Genomic DNA, 18,889 nt, shown 5'->3' on the forward strand with positions numbered 1-18,889 from the left:
TCTAAGGGTGGTAGCGGGGACATTCTCTTGAGTGTACAGGGTTTGATGAGGTCTGTTGAGAACTCTAGTTTTCGCCGGCTGCACTAATAACTTTGGGGGAGGGCTGTCTAGAGTTGGAATAGACAGGTATTAGTCAAAAGGGAGACATCGAAGAGGAATGATGGATGGGGAAGGATCAACATAATTATGGAATGTCAGAACAGGTTCATATATCCATATATGGAGATCTAAGGCTTTGAGGTCAGATGAGTTGCTGGCCAATATTGATGACATCTGGCCATATATGGTATTAAATGCGACAGCAGGTCGCATTTACTAGATATCCATCTCTGTTGTCACGTGATGTCACAATGACCTGGACACCATATATGGGGGCTGATGTCACGATGACCTGGGGGCTTGGGTGAGTGAGGGATTTGAGCTAGGTGTCGTGACAGAGTGACGGGAATGTGGGTTAGGTGTCAAAAGCGCAAGGTTTCATACCGGTAGTTAATAAGCAGGGGGCACTGGTCACTTCACACAACACCACCGTGTGGTGTAATTATGTTTTTCACGTGCAGGTACGGTACGGATTGGGCGTGCACACTAGAACGCGCGCCCCTCCATTCATGAGCAACAGCCAAGTACCCAAATGGCTACTTTGCATAACAGGTTCACAAGTGAGAGTACAAATGCATCCTCACTCACTCCCTTTGGCTTCAGGAACCGCTGCTGGCAGTATCTGCAAGCATGCAACAATGCCTCAGCCACCCCGTTGAAGAAGAGAAAGATACTCGTTTAAAGCACACTTTTAGTTTCAGCTCATATAATTCAAGGCATTCCGCAAATTATTTTTACTAGTCCATACCTGTCCGGGAATATGCACACTGAAAAGTATTTGCAGACTTTGGGTGATGCCCTGTCCCTGTGTATGCATTGCATTTGTATTACTTGTTTTTGACCCACTCAGTTATTACACACACAGTTACACATGTACAGTTGTACACAGTGACACACACACACACACACACAGCGTCAGCTGAGCAGACCCGTCACACACACATCGTGAACCCACAGCAAATTAGTGTGTCGATCATGAACAACCGGATCAAATAAACTAGTAGTTATTTTTGGAGAACGAAATGCACCCGTTCATCCGAGACCGCTCAGTTGCAAATGCAAGGCACCACTATTATGGTGATATTGTAACACTTAGATATCAATGGAAATAAGCATAGGCAAAAAAAACATAGGCAAAAAAATATATATATATATAATATATTTAGAAAATATAATTTTATTAGGCTACTACTAGTCATTTCATTTTGTGATATATGTGTAGGATTTAGGAGTACGAAATGAACAGATCTTTTTACTGAACGACTATGATCCGGTTCACTGAAATGAATGAAAGTTCCCATCACTACAAACACACAAACACATGGACCCGTCGCTGCCAGAATCATGGGAAGTGGTGTGCTGTGCTATTAACACAACCTGAATCTCCGTGCTTGTGCCATGGAGTGTAAATGAAATCCTTTTATAAGTTTGCAGCTTTGTTGTCTGTCTGCCTGTGCGCAGGGAGTCTCTGTAACAGTTGGCCCTGCACAGTTTGGTTAATTTGTTGCATAGCTTGGGGGGCTAGCCTGTAACCATGGGGTTACAAAACGGATATTAAAGCGCTAGTAAACAGCTTACATTTTGGGAAAGTGAAAAACGGGACTCATTATTGGTGCATATGCTAATGCACGTGTGCAAATTCAGATCAATTGCTTCAGCCACTGAGGAGAAGAGGGCAGTATCCTGCCCTCTTTTAACAGGTTTTGAACTAGGTACAAAAACAAATTTCGCCCACTTTTTTGAGTGGTGCAACCACTCCCTTACGGAGCTATGTGTGTGTGGGTGGCTGCCTGGGTCTGAGCACGAAAACAGCATGGTTGTTTTTCACCACCTCTGTCATTTCTCAACCGCTTCGGACGTGGGGAGGCTCGCCGGAAGCGGCCCGGCCCCCTGGGCGCATTCCTGGGGGTCTGGATGTTCCAGGGATCCCCCGGGGATCCCCACATGGTAACTCAACTCCCTCATTTGTCTACCATTTCGGACGTGGGGTGGCTCGCGAGAACCTGCCCGGCACCCTCGCCGTGGTCCTGTGGGTCTGGAATTTCCAGGGATCCCCACACGGAGTTGCGCCACTCACTTCATACGGGTGTGATTTTTACTCGTAAAATAAAGATGGGGTTTTGTACCATTGAACATAAGCTGGAAGACGAAAGAGAGATTAACTAGGTGCTCAAAGAAGATAAAAGTGTAGTTAAAAAAAGGTAAGGCTGGTGCTTATAGGATCTACACAGTAATCAATCTTGAAAAGAGAGGAGCAATCCGAGCACTCTAAAAATTATGGACGGGGTGTAAAATCAAGGTACTAATCAAGGTATGAAGACTACAAATAAACACATGTCTATATATAGTTATATACGTGAGAGATGCGGAAGCAGCCGCCATTAAGACATCAGCATTAGTGTAGCAAACACACCCAGAACTACACACGTGTGTACGCCACTTAAGCACCACACTGATGGGCACATGAGTAATAGCACAGGAACAACCAGCAGGATCAATCAATTAACATATTAAGGAGGCTATATTAGAGAAAGAAGAAAAATAAGATGGCCAGGCAGTGATAACTTACACAATGATTAGTATGTTTATAGTAAGCCTACATTTCATATCACCCAACATATGCACTCCTGAAACTTTCACCAGCCAAAGAAATTGCTGTAATGAGCTCAAACCTGCAGCATGCATCAAACAACCTTAGTATTGTTGTAATGGGGCTATATATATATCACAGTCCTAGAGAGTAGTCCTAGATAAAAATGTCCACATCGTAGTGAGATTGCTCAATCTGACAGGCCATATACTGTACAATGTGTACATGCCAAGGCAGTGGCACCCCATACACTAGGATAGCCAGTAGCCACGCCATAATAGTGTGTTCTGGCAGTGTCAGAATGTGCGTGCACGTAGCTGTTGCCAAGACGATTGTCAACCTGACACTGTTATATAACAACAACTACAAATAAAAGTAAAGAGACGGTCACATGTTAAATCACAGGGAACAAATCACTCTCTGTTAGTCTATGTATACTGTAGACAGAGAGATATCAGCACCCTTTGGAGAATTGCCAAACCATGTTGTCCTCTTCTGAGTCAAGACCATTCCCACATTTCCCACCATTCCATTATTATTATTTGAACTAGAATTTCGCGGGCCTGTGGCCCGCTCATCCTAGCGCATCCTCGATGCATGGCAAATGGGAAGAAGGCAATAGCGGGAGGGCGATGCGAGTGCTGTACTGTACCCCTTTGTACTGCACTGCACTCCTTAGTATTGTACTGTACTGCACTCCTTAGTATTGCACTGTACTGTAATGTTGTCCTCTGTACTGTACTGTACTGTACTGTACTGTACTGTACTGTACTGTACTGTTATTAGTGTTGTTGTTATTATTATTGTTATTATTACATGGATTATTGTTCTGATCATCTGATGTGAGCTTGTTTGTAAATGAGTGAGTTTACAAAGAAGCGTATTGTTATTGTCTCCACCAGGCCGAAGGCATGGGGGGAGAGTATGTTTTGCACTCCGTCCGTCCGTGTGTCCGTGAGCAGCTAATCTCGGCCACCATTAACCCGGTCGATGCCAAGTTTTGCACACACACTCCCTGGATGCCAACGATGAACCTCTGCCCCAACCTTTCCAGAACGGCCTGTTATAGCGCCACCAGGAGGCCGCTTTGTGCAAAACAAGTTTTTGCACAGTAAACCTACAGATTTTGTCCAAACATCGCGCAAATTGGTACACAGTCTCTCTAGAGCCATTCAACGAAACCGGTCTTTCAGATTTCTCAGACTCCATCCTGATTGGTTAAGATTGGCTTCCAAAGTTCACAGGAGTGCTCAGTTTCAAACAAAATGCTGCAAATCACACATCGCGTGATTTCCGTGAAATTGTGCACGCACATTCCCACTAGGCCGAGGACGAAATGCCACATGAACAATTTCAACTCAGCCTCAAGGTGGCGCTATAACTGGCCGAAAAGTGTTTTTACCTCTAACTGCACGGATCTGTGGATAATTTACTTTTGTTGCCCTTTTATCCAACCACCAGATGAAGGCAAGCTGCAATGTCCTACATTCCTATCCTGGTGGAGACCTGTGCCCAGAAGGGCACTTTTTCTAGTTATTATTATGATTATGATTATTAGTATTGTTATTGTGATTATTACATGGATTATTGTTGTGATGTGAGCTTGTTTGTAAATTAGTGAGTTTACAGGTGACCATGTATGATACGACATGGGTACACCTTTTAGCTTACATGTTGTACTGTACCCCTTTGTACTGTACTGCACTCCTTAGTATTGCACGGTACTGTAATGTTGTCCTCTGCACTGTACTGTACTGTTATTAGTGTTGTTATTGTTGTTCTTCTTATTATTGTTATTATTATTATTATTATTACGCATAGCCAGGGGGTACCCGAAATAATTCCCAGATTAGTGTTTTTTATTTCTCATAAATGCGCAAACATGGTGAAACAACTACAGTCACAGAGAGCAGTGCCAAGCTAGCTGCTGCCTGCTAACGATGCAAACAACAGCCTTGCCTGTCATGTATGTGTGTGTGTGTGTGTGTGTGTGTGTGTGTGTGTGTGTGTGTGTGTGTGTGTGTGTGTGTGTGTGTGTGTGTGTGGAATAGCACTAATTTTCAACATTTTACTGTGTCATAAATATATTTACATCTGTAGCCTATATTGTGATTACATTTGACTGTACATTTGACTCTTGTGTTATATTCTTGTGAAATATTCAGTAAAGTATTCTGGTGAAATATTCACCCCAAGTTGATAAGATATGCAGACAATATAATACCAATAACCCCCAGTTTGAAATGCATTAGGCTACAGACCCCCATTTGATACCATTTGCTCTCTGGGAGTACACTATCATCAGTGTTAATTTAACTCTGAAAATCAGGGTCCATTTGGTTCCATTTGTATGCTGTTGGAGTATGATGACTGTGCTAACAGTATTATCATAAAATATATCTGAGTTTGAAGATTCAAATTATGGATAATAAATAACAATACAACAATATATTTCATATGTGTGAGCTTGTAAAGTAGAACGTTCAACCTAGAGACAGTGTTGCCAAGTCTGATCATTATAAGCTACTTTGGACTTGTTTATCTGTAAAGTCGCTTTAAAATATTGGTAGTCCTTGACATGGAAATGTTTGAGTTCCACTGCTCTAAAACAACATTAGACAACGAAGTTTGACAGTCAGCACTATAATTGATTATTTTAAGACTAATTTTCGGACCATTTCTGATTCACCTACTTTCAACTGGCCTATTAACATTTTTATAGACCTGGTTGCTTGTTTAACTCTCACATCCACGATATGTGGCAACCCTGTTTTGTTTTTTTTTGCGCATGGATGTTTTTTTGTTTGTTGCTTTAGCATCTTTAGCACAGTAGCTATCAGAGGCTGCAGCAGCTGCTGCTGTGATGAATAACAGTATTTAGTGCAAGTTTCTGTCCCAAAAGGATATGCGTGGCTGCTCCTCTTCCTCACACACACACATGAACCCACGTGGCGCAGCATTAGAAGGGCGCAGCGAATTTACGACATTGAGGGGTAGAAACCATCCCGGTCGCGTGGTTCATGTAACGTGTGTGTCACTGTGAAGGACTGGCCCCATTAAGTGAACGTAGTTGGCGTAGTAGATGCCAACATGACGATTTTGACGTAGGCTGTTGAGCTTGCGCAACAACAGCGTGGGATCGTGTGGTGATGTAAAAACAATATTTGTACAGTAAATATGACAGTTCCTTCGGGAAAAAAGTAGCCTAGCCGGATTGTGGGAGTGAGCAGATTTTTTCTGGCATGGAGAGATGTGTGCTAATAGTGTGGCTCGGTCGGAGATAGACCACAGACGGATAAACGGACAGCAACGGCTGTGCTGTCTATTAGGGTAGCAGGATGGGGTCAAACATTGCCTGGTCAAACGATGGGCATAGTTTCGGTGGACAGTGAGTGTGGCAGGTAGACCATATTCTAAATTAATAATTATTCTGATTTATCTTTCATGTTATATCTTCTTGACCCTCCTTTAAGCTTTCCCCCAACCCTCACAATTTAAAATAACTAGACACAAATGTTCCTGTATAGTGTAGTGTAGTAGGAGGAAAAGGAATGTGAAGGAAAATATATTGCACAGTGAAAGAAGATAGCCTCAAGTGACTGGCTTTGGATAAAACTCAGCTATTGTTCACATTCCAAAAGGAAGTTTCACTTATTTCTCTGCCTCCTCCCTATCTCTTTATTAGTCATTGGCCTGGAGGCTACAGCAACGGGCGGTTGTTTCATGAGACAAGGCTAATGCATGTTTTTACCTTATTTCTAAAGTAAGTACAGTCATTAATATTTGCTTGCACCTTCAACAAGATTGAACAACATTGTGGGGTCATTGTGATTGAGAGTGCTGTAGCAAAACAGTGAGCATTGTTCCGAAGGAGAGTCCTCATGATGCGAGTATGGCTCTCATAAACAACATGCAAATATATCGAGCTCTGATGTAAAGTTCTACAGACCAAATTGAAATGACATTGGTGTGAGTTTCATATTGAAGGGGTGATGTTTTAGTCAACAATAAAATGTTCTTTATAACCAGGCTTTCACAAAATTAAAAACCAACGTCATCCACCCTCATCACAACGCGTTGACCTTTTGAGGAAAGTTTAAAGTGTCTCTGCTGATGATAACACACACAGTTATTTTCTAAATAGTTTGCCTCTGGCATTTACATAAGTGAGTTCATTTAATTGTTGGCCGGTTTTCATAACCAGCTGCAAAATAAATATTATTGTTATTGCGCAAGAAGCCAACCCTCAAATATGTGTTCATCATTTGTATGCCATAATTATTTATTTGGTAACCCAGTGGGCACTTTCTTTTATATATATATATATAATTGCCAACTATCTACAAAATAAATAGTTATTGTCCAACTAGCCTAGAAATGTGATGTTCTGATTTAATGGGCGAGAGTTGGTTATGCCACCTGCTGCCTGGAGCATTAATAGTGTTCTGAAAGTGAAAGGCTTCTCTCTCCACACACACAACAGCTCATTTGACTTAATTTCTAGATATTTAACTGAATTGTAATGCAAGCCGCCTAGAAATACCACAAAGAACAGACCAGAACAATTGTACAATATGTTAACAGTTATAAGTTCATATGGCACAGCTGGTTCAGTGGTTTGTAATGCTTGCCGTGTAGTATGTTCAAGCAGGTTCAACGCAAGCAAGGGAACAACAGTCTAGATATGCTACAATTTAAGGAATAGGTTAACACACATAACATGCGGTTAAAAATACGAGTCTGTCCTATAAAAGTCTGCCTTTTTTCTCTTTTTTAAATTATTCACACCTCGACAAGTCAAAACATGACGCCAGGCGTGTCTAGGGTGTTTCTACTCTTAAACCCTCTTTCAAAAGAAGATCACGAGAATGCATGGCTGTTTACTGCGTCCAATGGGGTCATGGCTACCTCACTAACATGCCGCATTTATACGGTGTCGCATGCCGAACAGAACCATACTGCTTTTTGTCGGCAAGCTACACAGAAAGACACTACGGAGTAGAGATTAAGTTGAAGAATGTAGTTGCAACTTGCACTGATTTATCAAGCACGTTTTTTTCCGAGGCGCTGGCTGTTGAGTACTTAATTTATTGTCGTTACATTGTTTTTCCAGATTTTATACATTCAAAAAAGTAATAACAATAAGAGGGTGTTTCTTCTTCCTCTGCAAAACATAGCTCACTGGTCAAGTGCAGGTGCTTCAGTTCAGATTGAAGATAATTTAAAATAAACTCCAGCGGAGGAGGGAGACGTGTCGGATAACGTGGTCGTTAACAATGGGTTGAACACTAGTGTCAGTATACACAACTCCAGTGTAAAGTTACCAGATCAATGTGTTTGGATCGGTACAAACATTCATGATGTTCAATAAACCCACCGCACAACTTATCACTGATCAGTGGCATAACAATTCCACCATACAAAACCATAATTCAACTTACTGTGATGTTGATTTCATGTTTTTTCAGTCGGTTTTTCAGGCTCTTCATTGTGAGTTATTCCGTGACCTTAAATAAGCCGTAAAGCTAAAGCACAACCATGAACAGAAATCACTCATTTATAAACTTAAAGACGGAATAACTTTTATTTCTCCCACCGTACTGGGCGAGTTTCACCTGATGCCCCAACATAAACTACTAGGCTTACTTTTAGATGGACATCCTTCTAAACCAATTAAACGGCGATCATCGCGATCGTCTCTGGAATTGGACCAATGGGCTGTGACAGAGGGAGGGACTTCCTAGTCAGAGTTTCTACAGACAGACATCCTGGGACAACACCATGGGGACAACACAGGAGGACAACCTGAATGCTATGACGTCAGGGTTACCTGAAGGGGGAAGAAGCTATGGCAAGGTATACATTTGAATAAACCACTGTCCTGCGATCTGAATCAAATACAGTTTTGTAGAATGCTGCGCAGTAGCCTACTACACCATACAACATAATTAGAATAGAATTCCACAACACAATAGAATATAACAGGACTATTCATTGCACGAAGGATCCTTTTACACCCCTTTATCATGCTTATGTGATTAGTGGTTCTCAGCTTCCACCAACCGCCCAAACACGCGCGCGCGCACGCACGCACACACACACACACACTGCTTGTAAATTGTGTGGCCATGCAGAAACATGAACTGTGACAGTAAATGACTATTATAGTATTATTTAATCCCCAGGCTAGTTCACTTTGTCAATTATTTGAATCAAAGGCTCATTGTGTTTTTTACTCTTCATTTGACAGAGAATGGGGAGATAGGTACACCTGTTAGAACTGAATGTCACAATTAAAACTAGCCTGTTGTTACATTGTACACTACACTGTCACTCACTGCCAGTTACTGTAAACTTTACAGTGTAAAGTGTAAATGAACACTACTGTGATATTTTGTCATACAACTAAAATAAAACCTGCTCTATTGATAATAATGCATAGAATGCCATACTCCTTTCATATGTAAAAGTAGACAAAACTATTACAAAAAAAGTTGTAGTCCTCATGTACACAAAAGGATGGGCTAGCATGAGAACAAAACCAATAAGTTAAGAGCAAAACCTTGCCTAGTATCGACTGGTTTCTTGTACAGTTCTAGGATTTAACTGTATGTACTGTAAGTAAAATGCCACGAACCGCCAGGACTGGATTGTTCTGGGGTGTATTGTTCTAAGAATCCCATAGTGTTTCAATCAACATCATTCAAAGAATACTTCACCACATGTTGTCTGCCCTCACATACACCCGTCTACAACACCATAGCAACAGTTGCCATGGATTCGGCACAGCCAGTGAAACCAAGCATCTCTTTGAATGGAGACACATGGAATAAGGGAACTAGGCTATTCAAAGTCTTAGTTCATACTATATCAGATTGAACCAAATCTCTATTATCTTCTTAACATATAGCGGTGGATTATACTTGATATATTCCAGTTGAGCTCATAGCCCCCGTCCACTCTGAGTGGAATGAAGCTAGTATACTGTACCGGCGTAGTTAACAAATATAGAATCAATCTTTCAAACCTTGGAACATCATGGACAATTTTCTGACAAAGATCGAAAGCATCTTCTCCAGGAGAAGGGCGAGCAGCGTTTTGCAATGAAGCGTTGAATGGAATCTTTAAATCTTTTGTTCTTATGTACCTGTTATTTATCCACTGCACAGGTGTACAGGTGTATGAGACAGGTGTAGGCCTATATAATAAAATAAAGATGTTATCTGCAAAAAAAAAATAATTTTGCAGTGGCACTGTTTTGAGAGCATGGACCTGAGTTTTAAGAAATGTGTCAAATTAAGTGAGGAAAAACAAATATGTAACCATTTGCAATTGAGTGTTTAGTACAGAGCAGAGCTGGCGTATCACCTTGACCAACGGAAACAAACCAGGAGACCTACCTGGGGAAAACTAAGCCACTCAAATGGCATTTAGAAGTCAGCCTTTGCATCAGTTATGTTGTGGAAGCTATTCAATACAAACCTTTAAGAAGGACTATGCTGAAACAGTAGAAATGTCTTTATTAAAAAAGAAAAAATAGCTACCAGTAACTAACAAATACATATCACATGGGTCCATTGAGTTTTGATTAGTAAAAACACATTATGATTTGGCAAGAAAATTGCACCTTATGTTCCAGGAAGGAACACTCATACTGTAAATACACACATGCAACATTGCCAGTAATCAATTCGGTGGAATGCACAAAAAGCCACCAAAGAACTACTGTACTTTGTTAAAACAGTAACTAGTTAGGAGAGAAAAATATTTTTCTTTTCGCTTTTCAATGGCAGGAAGAGTGTGTGTGTGTGTGTGTGTGTGTGTGTGTGTGTGTGCACGTGTGTGTGTGCACGTGCATTGACAAAACTAATTTGACTTCCTTAAGTGTAAGGAACGGCTTTTAGACTGTGACAAACTCCTGAGTGAATGGAAAAGGCGACAGATGAGTTCAGAAGAAACAATTTGCCTGGCTTGCCATTCAGACCAGTACCGTAGTTGTGATTATTGTACATGTGATATGGGAGTGGGGGCGCCGTGTGTCAGGGTTTTCACGTGCTCTCACACAGCCTTGCGGTGGTACTCTGGGGGAGCAACCTCATAGTCAGTGGCATTGAAGAGGGTGGACAGATTCTTCACCAGATACCTGAGAAGGTTTAAAGAACAACTGTCACTGCAGAGTAGGTCAAAAAACGGCAAACAAAGCCCAAGAATTCTGAAGGCTGCTGCCACTGCCACTTGCTTGTGGGAGCTGTTAACAGGTTGCCAACGCAGGTTAAAGATCAAGGCTTTACAGCTGAAATCTTCATAGTGCAATTAACCTCTTCAAATGCATCCAAATGTGACTCAAAACTCAGCATTAGCAATGCTAAATGACTTAACACAATATATTTAACCCATTTAGACCTGATGCCGATTAAAAAAAGGCTTCTAAATCCTAAATGGTTTCTGAAAAAAACAATGTTTCTATGTCAGTGGTGCTCAACCATTTTCATGTCAAGGACCCCCAGAATAGTCTGTATTTGGCTGCGGACCCCCATCTGAAAATATGCTGTTCCAAGGACCCCAGAAGCAAAGATTTTAGTTAAAAAATAGCAGATGTACAAGCTCGTAGATCTGCCATTTTTCAATAGCTAAAGTATAACATAATGCTTAAAACACCAAAAGGGATTCCCATTCTGAATGGTTTAATAATAATACGTTTAATATGTTATGTTATGTGGCACATGAGTCATGTCTGGCTCAATCTCCTGTATCGTGTGGAGTCTTACTTGAGGAAGTCGTGGAGGTAATTTAGCAGCAGAGTCAGGCTCTTCTCATCAAGAGGAGTGTAGGCCAGCATCGCTCCTATGCGAACTGTGAGGGGCACACCAAATGTAAAGAACATGGCATTTGAACCATGTATGCCACTGAGATCAATCAAATACAAAATGACACTGTTTGGCTTTTGTCAGGTGATAGAGCAATTATCTAAAAACGTACCAATTGTACAATTTTGAACCTACAGTATATGCATTTCTTGACCATGGAGTTTTTCAGACATTGTGGCTTTTTCCCATGGAAATTATTTGATATCAGCAAAATGCGATTTCCGCAACTGAGGTCGTTCACCAGGCTATATTCTTGGAGTTGATTGTCCTAAACGGAGCACTACAATGACTACATCCTTCATGGTGCAGTAACTTTCACTATTTATTACCCAGGTCATTGGCTCAGTCTGTGTGTGTGTATTAATATTGATACTATCAACAGATTCTCACACTCACATCCAGGTCATCATAATATGGTGTGACAGGCTCTCCTGTTGCGTCGCATGTTGACAAGGATGACATAATTTATGAAGCCTATCAACTCAAACAGCGCAGTCGGGAGATGTAGACATTGCACCACTCGGCACAGGCCCTTGGGGGTGCATACGTTAGTCCGACGTATCAATAGTCTGACATATGTGGCCAGTTAAGACTCACCTGTGGATTCCGGTTAGCTTAAGAGCTGAGTTGTAACAGTGATACAATGCTAATAATAGTGGACTGTGTGTGCGCATGCGTGTTAATTAGCCTACCAAAAAGGCGCAGTAAGTGTGGTGCCCCATAGACCTGGGACATTGGTGTGTCTGGGTGGTCTGCCAGGATCTCAGCATACTGGGGCCTCTCAAACTTGTAGAGCAGCTGAGTGCCAAGCATGACATTGAAATACTCTCTGATCCCTGCCACCACTTCATTCACAGCATACTCCCTTAATTGAGGGCAGACATAAAACCACACTATTCAGTCGGGCGAGATTGCAGCATTCAAGGATATAGCACATTGAAAAGATAACTTTGAAAATTCAAAGGTCTATACAATTTGTTAAGGTATTAAAGGACCATTCTGGCACATTCAGCTCTTTGACAACTAGTCATGGTACACTTGACATTACTGCTGAATATTTTCATTCTGAGGAATTCATTGGATTCTGTTCATCTCAGTACGGTATGAAAATCATTTTGCGGAGACTTTAAATTTTCTCGATTTTATCTACAAAATGCTAATGTCGTAGCGTGGTTATTTAGGTTAGTTGTGTTTGTCGTTTGAATAGAAAAGTCTAACCCAAAATAGTCCATGGAGAAAAGTATTTAAAAACTAAATTTAAACATCCATGACTGATGTTTAGCCAAAATGAACTCCATTTTAACTTTTGAGAACATTGTAGTATGAAATCTAAAAATAAAGTAATTAACAGAAATGTTTTATTTTTATGTACGATGTATGGACAAAGATGTGAATACACACAATGTCACATAATGATGCCAATATGGTCCTTTAATGTGCATGGTCCATTTTATAAGGTTTTGTCTTCCACTGGAATGACAAGATAGCTAGCCATAATCAACATGGCTATACTTTAGTTTGGCAGCATATGTAAGGGTTTCTTACATTTACTTTACTTACTTCCTTTGAAGGCAGATAGGGTGCTATTTTTGCTTACTTGTTGTCTGAGTTTCCTTTCGATTTCTTATAATTTGCATAGTCCTCCAAGACTGTCTCAACATTCTTCTTAGCCGGCAGGTGAAATAGCTGCAAACAGCATATGTTGCTCTTTATAACTAAAACACTAACACCATCATTCAGACAATATACAATATGAAGCCAGATCAAAATGCTGTAAGTCATTGTCTAGAACAGGTGGTGATGTGAACTAAAATGTAACTTTATTACCTCTAATATGTGAACTCAACTTGGCCTTTATTATAAAAATTATAAGTAAATGCAATTGGCACAGAAACATCATTAAAACAGTTTTACTGCTAAACACGCGTTACACACTATTTAATCAAATATTCTACGCTGCCTAGATTGTTTTATTACCGTTGCAGCATACGCCGAAGTATTTGCGCTTTTGATCCGTGAAAAACCGCTAGTAAACACTCCCAGCATTTGTTATTGAGCCAAGAAAAAAGCCACTTCCTTGATCCGGGTCACAGACAAAGAGCAAAGCGAGCCAAGATTGTCTCTATCCCCTCGTTCACTTGCATTGGGCTCAATTTCCCAGAAGCCCTAGCAGCCCAGAGCATGGGTTGATTTCCGGTTTCGTCATCATAACGTGAGTGACGGCCTCGTCACCAGGTCCGTGACAAAGCTGCAGTTTATTTTTAATTATTAAAATACGGCAAATTAAACACATAAAACAAATAGCGGGTTTAGCGTATTAAGCAGAGTCGATCGTTTGATTAAACAATTTAAAGCCCCCAAAATGTTAAAAATGGGGAAAGCATCATTATAGATTTTTAGCGTTGGCCATTTAAAAATAGCAGATATACTGTACAGGGTACATCTCACAGTGCTTCACTAAACATTTGTGGAAATTCTTTAAAGTGTGAGAACTACTGAACTGGGTACTGGGTTAAACCCACCTAAACATGTAAACAAAAACAAAACATAGCCCATGCCATGACCCAAAACCATCGTGCATTGTGAGCAGACCTTTTTTATGTGTGTGTGTGTGTGTGTGTAGTAGTCACCTGTTTCTGTCGGGTGATGAGATCCCAGTCGTCTACTAACCACGGTTTTAGCTCCTCAGGGATCTTCACCTTCACCTCCACACGGTTAGTGAACATATCCTCCTGGGCACGCAGACACAAACATTTACAGTTTAGTTTGGCTGATGCTTTCATCAGGAAAGAAAAAGCCAGTTATAGTGTGTGAAGACCGTTGGCCTCTCTAACTACCAGGAAAACCTGCCTACTGACTGAGTCAGACACAGAACAAGAGCAAAACCAAGAACACACAAGAACAAAACCAAATATTGATTAGTGTCTGTCTTCTTACAATACACAATGGAAAGAAAGATGCCTTATCGGCTGGTTTTGCTATGATATAAATAAAAATCAGTTCAGCTTGTTGACCTTGCCAGACAGGACAAATAGGTTTTGATGCTGTGCACAGGGCTAACGCCAAATTCACATCAGCAACGTTGTTTCACTGCCTCGTTCTGAGAATGTGTTGAGTTTCAATGTGAAGTCATTCACGAACGAACACCGTTTTTCCCACTGCGTCAGGACGCAGAGACAACAAAGAAATCGCTTTACCACAGAGCGGCAAGCTAATCAGGGTGCACTGTGCTCTGAAAATAGGCGTGGAGTAGGCATATACACTTATACAAAAATGGTCTACTGTACAGAAGTAGTGAATATTAATAACGTTTTAAACTAGCCGTTGTAGATGTGAAAATAATCAAAATTGAGCAACATGGCCTATTTAAAATGTATAAATAAGAATAGCAATTCTGTCGGAGACGAGCATCGAACGCCTGTCCTTCTCTCCCCTGTCTGTGAGGTCGCCACCTGTGTGCACATGCTGGCTTTGATTCCTCGGACAACCAGGGCTCTGGCCGGGCATGGCCTTGGCACAAACTTGAGATGGACATAAGCAGACTGCTGCATACTAGAAGCATGATTGAATATTAATAACATTTTAAACTAGATACATAGATAGACAACTAAACATTCAACATACAGTAAACAATTTATCCCCAGTATTGTTGGTAGAGAGCAGGGACAGCTCCGGTGCTGCAGGTGCTCCGAGCAGCTCAGGCCAGCTGCTGTGCTCAGCCAGGAGAGCTGTTGGCACAGAGAAGTAGAGACAATCGTTGCTCGTCTCTGGCAGCTTATTTGTAAACAACCTCATCATTTTTGGATATAAATAGGTCATGTAGTTGCTCAATCTTGATTAATTTCACATCTACAGCTGATAGTTTCAAACTGTGTTTTCAATATTCACTACTTTCATGCACTCCGTTTCTTCACCTCTGGAGCAGACACTGTACACACGATGACACACTGTCAGGCTGTCACTTATAACCTCGGACACACCCAATTTATTGCATTTTTTGGAATGTTCGCACTGTAAACATTCACTCAACGCTGCAGCTATAAAAATGGCTGCTAAGAGATAATACGTACGCTTTCCACGGTGGGATCAACCCGAGCCCGCTTCTTCCTTGGTGCCTGTGGCATCTCTCCTCCTGTGCTGGTGCCTTCACCAGCAGATGGGGCTACGCAAGATCACAAATACACTAACAGTTAATGCAAACAGTAAGTCTCTACTGCATGCTTTATCTGAAGCATGAAATATAGGATCACCATCCAAATACATCAAAAAAAACTAAGACGAATAGAGATGTCGTCTATAGATATTTACTTTAGCATGATATAAGGTGGTATCATGGAAACACCCTCATGCATTGATTGATAATGAATAATTACTCAGAAATCATGTAAACAGCATGTGGTACAGTCAGACATTAAGGCTAAAAGGATAACACAAAAATGTCCTGGGGACATTTAAATCTTACATCTCATTAGTTCATAAAGATTCCACTTACTCTTCTGTTTATTCTTTTTAGTTTTCCTGCAATGCAACAATAAAATGAGTTACTCCAATATTATGCCAACTGAGCAAAAGAGAGAGGTAACAAAGGGAGTTGTACTTACAGATCAACATTTTTCTGCTGCACAGCAGCAATCTTCTTACTTGGTGCTATACCTCTCATCTTTCCCTCAACATAATGATCCCTGTAGAAACAATGACATGCCACAGCACCAAATAGTCAATGTTGTAGTACATTTTAAGTTAAATATGAACGATAAACACTTACACAGCTATGGAATATTTATAATATAATAATAATGTACTATACCGTACTGTACTATACAAACAACTCAACAATGCAGATGACAGCGATGTGAAGATGCATACTGTATGTCCAACAGGGTGTTTATTATAGTTTTGTTTATGTTCTTCTAGTCATATTTGCTTTCAATGCTATTTTTACAAAAAAGAAAAATAAACTATTGTTGAGTGACATGTTTCTGTGATTTGAACAGCAATATGAACGTGAATTCAATATAGGAAATAATAAAATCATATGTACTATCTACATTGTAGATAATGTGTTTTATTATGTTTTAACCTCATTCCTTTTAGCCTGGATGTATATTGTTGCTTAGTTGATAGGCAATATTAGGCATGCAGTACGTCCTATCCCTCAAACATGCAGACTTACTGATTGGCCTTTTGAAGCTCTTTTTGTTTTGCAAGGTTGCTGTCCACATATTTGAGAACTCTGCTTTCAGGAACCCATTCATCCCAGCTAAAAAGAAAATGATAAAGTATGTTAAATCTGGACACCCAGTCCCATTGAAAATTACATACCTTTACCGATTTACCAATATTTTACCAATTATATATATATACTGTCATTAGTCGGTATGTATTATCTTTTTTTAAGAAAAGAAAAACAGACAAGCCCCCAGAAATTACTGTATCAAAGCCAGCTTACTTTTTGTTCCATCCGCTGTAATGAATGAAGTACTTTATCAGCTTGTCCTTTATACTGATCTTTACACACTGAAAAATAGGAAATCACTCATCATTCATAACCTAAAATTTGTGTTTAATGTATTACCGTATGAGACTCCCCACTCCACACACACACAAAACTCTGAGATGCCCCTAGCCACCCACCCTCCAAAGCTTCAGTGGCCTCAAAATACACCTCTTCAATATTGCTTTCCCCAGCTAACTCATTCCACTGTTTTTATTGATTGTATTCTTAGTGTTTCTCCCCCTTATTATAGTTGTTTTTATGTGTTGTTTTCTCATGCCCCCAATGTAAAGCATCTTAGTGTACTCATAAATTTGATATATTATTTAATTGGTGTGTTGCCCACATAATGCCACATTGCACCTAAACTATGCCTGCCTAACCCTAACCCTCACAGAAACTATGCCAAAACTCTGTCCACCTGGGCGAAACGCCGGGAAAAGAATCTCTCCCAGCAGAGACACACACACACACACACAGAGAGTAATACACGTTCTGTAACACTTAGTAATAGGCCTACACATGCTGTTCATGCACATGCTGTAACAAACCTTCGCTTCATAGAGCAATGGCCCATGAAAACACAGGACTCTTTCACCTGAAACGAGAGACAGACAAGGCTGGAATCAAACCTGACCAATACAGAGTTGTTACCCTACAAACTCAACTTGTGATTTAATAACCAACTAAGGTATCCCGCTCTCGTTAGTTATTAAACCACAGCGACTTTCGGTTGATACCGAAAGTCTCTAGACTTAGATAGCATTTGATACAGACTTATAGCATGTTATGTAGACAGCACTATAATTGCATTGTAAGTAGTCATAGCACGTCATAGTACATACATATGTATAGCATAGTATATATGTATAGTTTCATTATATAGATATTCCACTGTTACGTTCTTAGCTTACGCATGTTTCATGATAAATGCTTTTTATGTGATGTATTCCCATGCTTTTTGTTCTTGCTTAATGTAAGTCGCTCTTAAATACCTAAATGCCTAAATTGTAAATTGATACCAAAACCAAAGACTGATCTATTGGTACCCAAACCAACGTTAAAATGTAAAAGAAATACAATAAAATAATAAATTAAGCTTTGGGAAATAATGTAAAGTTAAGTATACCGGATTTGAAACATGTATGGTATGTTAATGTCAGCCAAAATGTACCCTTCAACTTCTGGTTTATTAAATTACTACTGGACATCAGGTTTTGAACAAAAAATGTGGAGGATGTTGTAGAAATATTGGGCCTTAATTGCAATCACATTTGTTTTAGCCAATATGTATTTGGCCCTCGTTTGTAAAATAAATAATTCTTAAATGGTGCCCCCCAGTGTTCTACAGGAGTCCAGGCAGGGCCCAAGTCGTAGAGGCTAGCTAACGGTGTCGAATGTTTATCTTCTTCACTATGACTGCATTCTATATAACTAATGTGCACGTTGAAAAATCGCCTCTACACTTATTTGATGGCCAACAACAATAACACCACGTGCAGCTGAGTGGAGCTCAAATAATGGTAAGTAAATAGCAGCAGTTGTTGTGAACAGTGTGAGCAACACAACGAGCCTAGGCTGCAGAAACAATAACAACCCTGAGCCCGCCCCCTCCCGTCCAGACAACACGGAGCTGTGTGTGAGGCGACCGCCTTCTTCAAGTAGAACGATACTGCACCTTCTTGAAATTTAGGTTTAGGGTCCTGTTTCGGCGCCATTCACAGACTCAACTGAACGGATCTCTGAATGATCAGATTCATGCATCGCCAGATTTCATTTCTTCCAGACAGACTGAACAGTGAGGGCGCAGCACCAGTCCACCTTCCTTCCTTCCTTCGT

General features: G+C 40.5%; 2 protein-coding genes across 2 annotated transcripts in view; both read right to left on the reverse strand.

Moving 5' to 3' along the window:
• Positions 1–8,303, reverse strand: part of uacab (uveal autoantigen with coiled-coil domains and ankyrin repeats b) — a 48,774-nt gene extending 40,471 nt beyond the window's left edge. The window contains exon 1 of the mRNA XM_083759907.1: positions 8,131–8,303. Within this exon, the coding sequence (XP_083616033.1) occupies positions 8,131–8,178 (48 nt within the window). The 5' untranslated portion in view covers positions 8,179–8,303. The remainder of the gene's footprint in view (positions 1–8,130) is intronic.
• A 1,953-nt stretch (positions 8,304–10,256) lies between these two features.
• On the reverse strand, positions 10,257–18,889 carry LOC310853181 (mortality factor 4-like protein 1). Its single transcript, XM_083757419.1, has 12 exons — positions 18,729–18,889; positions 17,602–17,648; positions 17,006–17,073; positions 16,730–16,816; positions 16,158–16,238; positions 16,049–16,074; positions 15,627–15,718; positions 14,187–14,288; positions 13,154–13,242; positions 12,249–12,421; positions 11,458–11,542; positions 10,257–10,832 (listed from the first exon to the last, which is right to left on the reverse strand). Exons 1-12 carry the CDS (start codon positions 18,766–18,768, stop codon positions 10,748–10,750), a joined length of 975 nt encoding a protein of 324 aa, XP_083613545.1. The 5' UTR covers positions 18,769–18,889; the 3' UTR covers positions 10,257–10,747.

The sequence above is a fragment of the Protomyctophum parallelum genome (assembly GCF_964188405.1).
Source record: "Protomyctophum parallelum genome assembly, chromosome: 2".
Classification (NCBI taxonomy): domain Eukaryota; kingdom Metazoa; phylum Chordata; class Actinopteri; order Myctophiformes; family Myctophidae; genus Protomyctophum; species Protomyctophum parallelum.